This window comes from Sinocyclocheilus anshuiensis, unplaced genomic scaffold, assembly GCF_001515605.1.
Source record: "Sinocyclocheilus anshuiensis isolate Anshui unplaced genomic scaffold, SAMN03320099.WGS_v1.1 scaffold910, whole genome shotgun sequence".
Taxonomy (NCBI): domain Eukaryota; kingdom Metazoa; phylum Chordata; class Actinopteri; order Cypriniformes; family Cyprinidae; genus Sinocyclocheilus; species Sinocyclocheilus anshuiensis.
In genome coordinates this window covers 340,880-347,862 of record NW_015540888.1, presented here as the reverse complement: position 1 = coordinate 347,862, position 6,983 = coordinate 340,880, and the positions used below count along the sequence as shown (strand labels likewise).

Genomic DNA, 6,983 nt, shown 5'->3' with positions numbered 1-6,983 from the left:
ACGCAAGCTTCTAGAGGGCACATAACTCTGAAGTAATGAATTTAGGTAAATGGGTGCAGAGCCATTGGTGCTTTTGTAGGCAAACATTAATGCCTTGAATTTAATGCGAGCAGTTACTGGTAGCCAGTGCAAATTGATCAACAAGAGGTGTGACATGCATTCATTTCGGTTCATTAAAGATTAATCTTGCAGCGGCATTTTGGATTAACGACCGCTGCCGCGGTATATTAAGCTTTTTATATTCGTCTAACAAAACTCAAATTGAATTCAGCTGGACACACTTTCCTGTTTATCACAACAAATGGCCAAGCAAAGCGCACGACACTGACAAGGAACGCGATACAGTACGAGACCAAACGCCATTTCAGCACGTCTCTACAGTAAACAAAACAAGCGTTTCCTAGCAACGACAACTGCGCTAAACACTGAGACAAGAAATAAATACACTTACAAGCTGCTTTTAACTTCTGCTGATTGACTGCTTCTCACAAAGAGTATTTCTTTACACAGTTTTGCTGGCTATATATATATAGCTATATTGTTAGTACTAGTAGAAGTAGTAAAATATTTGAAAATAAATGAAAATGGACTATTTTTAGTGTGTTTATTATAATAATTAATACAGTACAATTATAATTAATATAAGTATTGAAAGTGTTGTAGATGTTCGAAGCTTGTCCTTATTCTGTCTTCTTGTATTGTGTTAAAACTAATAGGCTTTTAGTGGATGGGCAAAAGCAGCTCTAATTCCGCACCACACTATAGTTTAAGATGATGTAGAGCTTCGAGACCTCAGTTGACTTTTTTCTGCATTGCACATCTCACAGACTGTCAGTCATGCTGTGCCAACAAATGAGGGGGTCAAAACTGATGCTGTGCTGGGTAACTCTGGCTCATTTAGCAGGATCAATGAAAAGCTCAGATGACGGTATTGTAAGGCATTTGCGAACATCACACAAATGAACGATGGAATCTTAGCCAATAAAATTCATGTTTCATTTATAAAGAATCATTGTTTGGTGTCATATAATTTTAAGGTTAAAACCTTTGCCAAAGATTACGTTACCTCTCTAAGAGCTTACAAATTATCATAATTGTGTTGACCGTGGCCAGGAAAATACATATAGTCAAATTGGTAATACACACTGACATTAACTTCTCGCTGGCCGAAAAACTGATCGAGTGTAAACTATCAAATTTGAAATCAGTTTAATCAGGTGGACCTCGAATTTTCAGATCCAAGTCCTTTTAAAACCTGAATGAATTAATAATAATTAATTCCCTAAAATTAAGTAATCAAAGTCATTACAGTATAGCGAGGCCTGATCTGGAATAGTTTTCTAATGTGAGGTTGTTCTGCTTCATTTTGTTTCAATTTGAATAGTTATTAATGATGGGGATTCATATTTAAAGGATGTTCATTTGTTAACATTTGTGTTCTTACCATTTAGGTGTTTTTTGATATCTGTTTTCTAATTTTGAAATATATAACTTTTTTTTTCTTCTCATTTTTCCTGCTTTTGTACAGAGACCCTTCAGGCTCAGAATGGTTCAGTTAAAATACCACCATCTAAACTCAGGCAAGTGTTTTGATTCTGAATATAATGTTTGTATTGTCAGTCTTTGTATTTCTTGAACATACATTCTCACATCTTCATGATCCACACAGACATAGCCTAATCCATGAAAATCAATAGACGGGCACATTTATTAAGTTTTGCTTAGCATTCATTATTTTTAAACCTTTCGTTTACACAGTGAAAATGCATTAAAGTAGTAAAAAGACTAAATATTCTTCTTCCATAGTATTGTCATGACTATAACTTTGAAATGGGTTACTATCTTAGGTTCATTTATATGTTTTCATATAGCAGATGCTTTTATCCAGATGATCTCTGAATCATCAGAGGCAGTAAGAGTGACATAAGAAAGTGTTTCAATGCAAAGTCTTCATGAGTCGGATCTTTCATGTTCTGGTGTGTTAAGTGTGAACTATTTTTGTGCAGAGAGAAGTGTTTATTCCCTCTTCAGTTGGCACTGGAGTCTAAAAACACTAAACTGGCTCAGACTGCCCTCACCGGAATGCAGGTGTGATTTACTAATCATTATACATTTTTTAAAAGACACAAAACACAAAAATGATTAAGTACACTCAAGATAAAGCAGCACCCCATATATTTTTGCTCTGCTTTATTCAATGGTGTTTGCTCAACCAGGCAAAGCGTGTTAGACTTGTAACTCATTTTGCAGTGTTTCAGCTAAGGACATAAATGGACCATATCTTGGCACCAGAATATTTTACAGACTCTTTTGTATTTGGCCAGAAAGCAATTTCCCACCCTACCAACTGCACAGCAATGCTCTAGCAACCACACAGATCACCTCAGCAACTGCACAGCAACATAATAACAACTACTCAGAAACTACAGAGCAGCACAAAAAAAAAATCTGTGAACTTTAAGGTAGAAATTTGGCAGCTGTGTCTATCTGAGCTTTACCGTAAAACATATTATAGCAATAGGCTATTTAAAGTTTTATAGATTTAACTTAAATTCAGTAAAAAAAAACATTTCATTAACTGAAATGATGGTAATATACCAAATTATGAAAAATTACTGTGTTTTACCTTTATAAAACACCATCATGGTAACACACACGGAAACACATGAAATGAAATAAATAATTTAAGAACATAGAATGTAAAAAAAAAAAAAAACCTCCAATATACAGAACATATAGGAAAAAAGTAAGGAGAACGCCCTGAGATAAGGGAACGAGCGTTGTGTATGGGGTAAACTCCTGTTTGCTCTGTTACTGAAGCCAGATTTGTTCACGTTTGTGTAGCTGCACAAACCAATGGTGCGTTAAAAGGCGGAGCCAACGTGTATATAAGTCGGCTCACAGCGCCATTTCATCAGAATCATTCGACTGAAGTGACAGTCATCGATTCGTGTGCAGCTTATAGCACGGCAAGTGACACAACGCTCGTTCCCTTATCTCAGTGAACCGAGGTTACTCCAGTAACCAGAGTGTTCCCTCTCGAACGTTCACTTCACGTTGTGTATGGGGAACGAATCCAATCACGCCGTGCTATGAGCAGAAGCAGACTAAGGCTGCTCTGTGAGCCCAGTTCTGGAGCACTTGCGTTAAGGGCCCCTAGAGAACATGAGCCAACTGAGTCCCGAGCGTAGCTGAGGACTTTGGACATAGCTAAGCAGTTTAAGCCGATAAAATCCGTGCCTGGAGAGCAGGGACATCTAAGCTGTAAAATCTGGTAAACGTGGATGGCGACGACCAGCCGGTGGCCGCACATATCTCACCAATAGAGATTCTGCTGGACCAAGCCCATGAGGAGGCCATTCCTCTAGTGGAGTGGGCCCTCACGCCTGTGGGGCATTGCAAACCTTCTGAGGCATAAGCCAAGGCTATAGCATCAATTATCCAGTGGGATAGTCTATGCTTTGTAACCGGCAGCCCCTTAGAGCGGCCTCCAAAGCAAACGAAAAGCTGCTTTGACTGCCTAAACAGGCTGGAGTGTTCAAGATATATTCTCAGGGCCCTGACGGGGCAGAGAACATTGGGACCCTGCTGACCATCTGCAGCGGGGAGCGCCAGAAGGGTAATTACCTGGGCTCTGAACGGAGTTGAGAGCACCTTCGGAACATATCCATGTCTAGGCTTGAGGACGACTTCACAGTCGCTGGGCCCAAACTCCAGACAGGAAGCAGTGATTGACAGTGCGTGTAAGTCACACACTCGCTTGACCGATGTTAGTGCCAGTAGTAGAGTGGTTTTCAGCGACAAAGGGCATAGTTCGGCTGAATGTAGTGGCTCGAAGGGAGGACCCCGTAGGGCCCTAAGGACTATTGACAAGTCCCAGATCGGTACGGTCTGAGAACGAGGAGGGTTTAATCTCCAGATGCCCTTCAAGAACTTAACGATCAGATCGTTTCTGCCGATCGAATGGCCAGCTTCGAGGGAATGATTCGCTGCGATAGCTGGCACGTAAACTTTGAGTGTGGAAGGGGCACGCCCGTTGTCCAACAACTCTTGTAGGAAGGATAGCACGTGGGACACATCACAAGATACCGGGTCCAGGCTTTGTGCAGTACACCAGTTACGAAAGACTGACCATTTAAGGACATAAAGGCGTCTTGTAGACGGTGCTCTAGCCTCTAAAATGGTATCACTCACTCTCGCTGGGATCTGCGTAAGCTCCCGTCGAGGCTCCATACATGAAGGCTCCACAGCTCTCCCAGTTTTAGGGACGCCGCCAGTCACTGCATAGTCCGGGACCGTTCCAGCGTGACCCAAGCCCACAACTGGGCAGAGTCCAAAATCATCCCCAGAAAGACCACTCGCTGTCTGGGTGACAGATGACTCTACAGAAGGTTGATGTTCAACCCGAGGCGCTCCAAGTGGCTGAGTAACAGCGCTCTGTGAGCGAATAATTCCCGTTCTGATTTGGCCAGGATCAGCCAGTCGTCGAGGTAGTTGAGTATGCAGATTCCCATCTGCCTCAGAGGGGAAAGAGCCGCGTCTATGCACTTCGTAAAAGTGCGAGGGGCCAGAGACCGTCCAAATGGTACGACACTCGGGTAAGGAAACCGCTTTTCCATCCAGGGGCGCTGCTGAAGCCTGGGCTCAGACTTCTGAGGCTGAGGTGGCGCCGGCTTTGCGGGCTGAGTGGATGGGGCTTTCTGGCGGCTAGCGGCCACAGCACCAGAGCGCTTAGGGAGGAAGTGACGCAGCACTTCTGAGCCTCTGAGAAGTGCTGTGCAAACCAGTCCACAGCGGGGCCAAAGAGGCCCTTCGGCGAGACCGGAGAATCAAGGAACCGTCTTCTCGGCGTCCCTTATTTCAGTGAGGTTCAGCCAAAGGTGGCGCTCCAACACCACCAGGCTGGCCATGGTCTTGCCGATAGCCTGAGCTGTGGCTTTCGTAGCGCGCAGAGCCAAATCAGTCGCTGTGCGCATCTCTTTGAAAGCATCCTGATGTTGGCCAGACTCGTCCATATCACGGAGAAGTTTGGCCAACATCGGCGCTGCATACGCCCTGTTGGCCAGAGCCGAAGTGGTCCTGCAGGGCTTCGAGGGATGCGCTGCATGGGCCATTAATCCTAGGGCAGACGGCGGACACAAGTGAGCAGCTACCGCCTCCTCCAGAGGGGGGAGCTTGCTATAGCCTTTTTCCTCAGCACGTCAACGGTGGTGAGAGCTGCTGAGGAGGAGGAGCTAACTCGGGCCGAATAGGTGGCGCACCACGTCTTGGTCAGTTGTTCGTGAACCGCAGGCAAGAACGGGGCGGGCCGCTGGCGGGAAGGCGGCTGACGGCGTCCCGGCAGGAACCACTCGTCTAAGAGGCCATGGGTGAGTGGACAAACTCATATTCTCGCAATGAGAACATGAGCCGTCAGAGAGCGCAGACTCTGCGTGGGCACTGCCCAGGCAGGCGACACACTCACTGTGCCCGTCTGACTCGTGCAAGGAGCCGCACTCACAGTGCAACATTTGCAACAATGCGTGCTGGAAATTTGCTCTTTTAGAAAGAGCCGGATGGCTGCTGGGGAGACTCGTCCTCTGCCGGGGCTCTTCGACGGCGGCAAGCGGGTTGAGCTTCTTTCCGTCTTCTTTCTTTGGCTTCTTGCAGAGTCAGCGAAGAGTTGATCCTCATCGCTGAAAGAGAAGATTCTGATGAAATGGCGCTGCGAGCCGACTTAAATACACGTCGGCTTTGCCCTTTCTGGCGGGCTAAAGCGCCATTGGTTTGTGCAGCTACACAAACGTGAACAAATCGGGCTTCAGTAACGGAGTAAACAGGAGTTTACCTCATACACAATGTGAAGTGAACGTTCGAAAGGGAAACATGGTTATTTCAGTGGAAAAACCATCAAATGTGAAGACATTAAGACATCACATAAAGAATTTTGGAAATGTCAATTTAGTCAATTAGATCTGTTACAGTTTTTCACTGAATAGAGCAAAGTAACTTACCATAGCAGGTTTTTACTGCATTCATAGCATTTTTACAGTCTTTTATGTTTAAATTAATAGTTCTTTATACAGTGAGTGCCTAGCATTGTGGTGGAAAGTTTTGAATGCAACTACTCACATTTTTTTTCAGAGAATGTAAAAATACATTTGACATATTTACAATTCAGCTTACAATCATGGCAAGGTGACCAAATAATATTCATTTTTTTTAATGTGATGTGATAGTTCATACTCTACTCAGCAGTTTGCATGTTTTTTGTCCTGTGGCATTGCCAGAAGATCCTTTGTGAGGATTGCTTTGTTGCCGTGGAAACAGAGGTTCCAGAGAAGCAGCTGTTGAGTCAGATCCTGGAAGCCATCAGGGTGACGCCCAACCTACATGAAGATCTGCAGGTGGAGGTCATGAAGGTCCGTGCTCGTCTGAACCCTCTTCATCAGTGTGTGAGGTCACAAATGTCTGCTCTGTCAGAAGTGGTTTGTGGAGAAAATGGTTAGTCGGAGTCAAAAATAGTGTGCTGCATCTAGCAGGCTTAATCAATTCAGTGTCTGCATCCGTGGTGTAATTGGATGGATTTGCAAATTACTGGCACACATGCGTCCCTAGACACACTGTGTTTCCTGATCTCCTGTTTCTAATATAGAAGTGTTAAATCATTTTCAGTAGAGGTGCTGCCAAGCAGCTGTTATATTAAATGGCTAATGTTTTGTAGTTCTTTGTGTTGTAGGTCCTGCTTTGTGTCACCTACTCCTCTACCTTTGAGATCAATGGCCACAACATCTTGAGAATTGCTGAGGTAAGACATGCTTTATTGATGTTTCATTGACAGAATGAGATGGCCAACGGAAAACTGCTAATCTAAAGTGAATCTGGCAACCCTCTCATTAAAGTCCTTGTTAAAGGGCATCTATTCTTAAAGACTGCTGTGCTATAATGCTGTGCTTTAATGAGGACGATGCGGTGGTTTGGTCAGCATCACAGGTTTTTGGGTC

General features: G+C 44.2%; 1 protein-coding gene across 2 annotated transcripts in view; it reads left to right on the top strand.

The window, feature by feature from the left end:
- arfgef3 (ARFGEF family member 3) overlaps nt 1-6,983 on the top strand; it is an 89,463-nt gene that overhangs the window by 7,542 nt on the left and 74,938 nt on the right. For both annotated transcript variants that reach the window (XM_016486555.1, XM_016486556.1), the window contains 4 exons: nt 1,529-1,580; nt 2,007-2,088; nt 6,270-6,401; nt 6,719-6,787. In XM_016486555.1, coding sequence (XP_016342041.1) covers nt 1,529-1,580; nt 2,007-2,088; nt 6,270-6,401; nt 6,719-6,787 — 335 coding nt within the window. The remainder of the gene's footprint in view (nt 1-1,528; nt 1,581-2,006; nt 2,089-6,269; nt 6,402-6,718; nt 6,788-6,983) is intronic.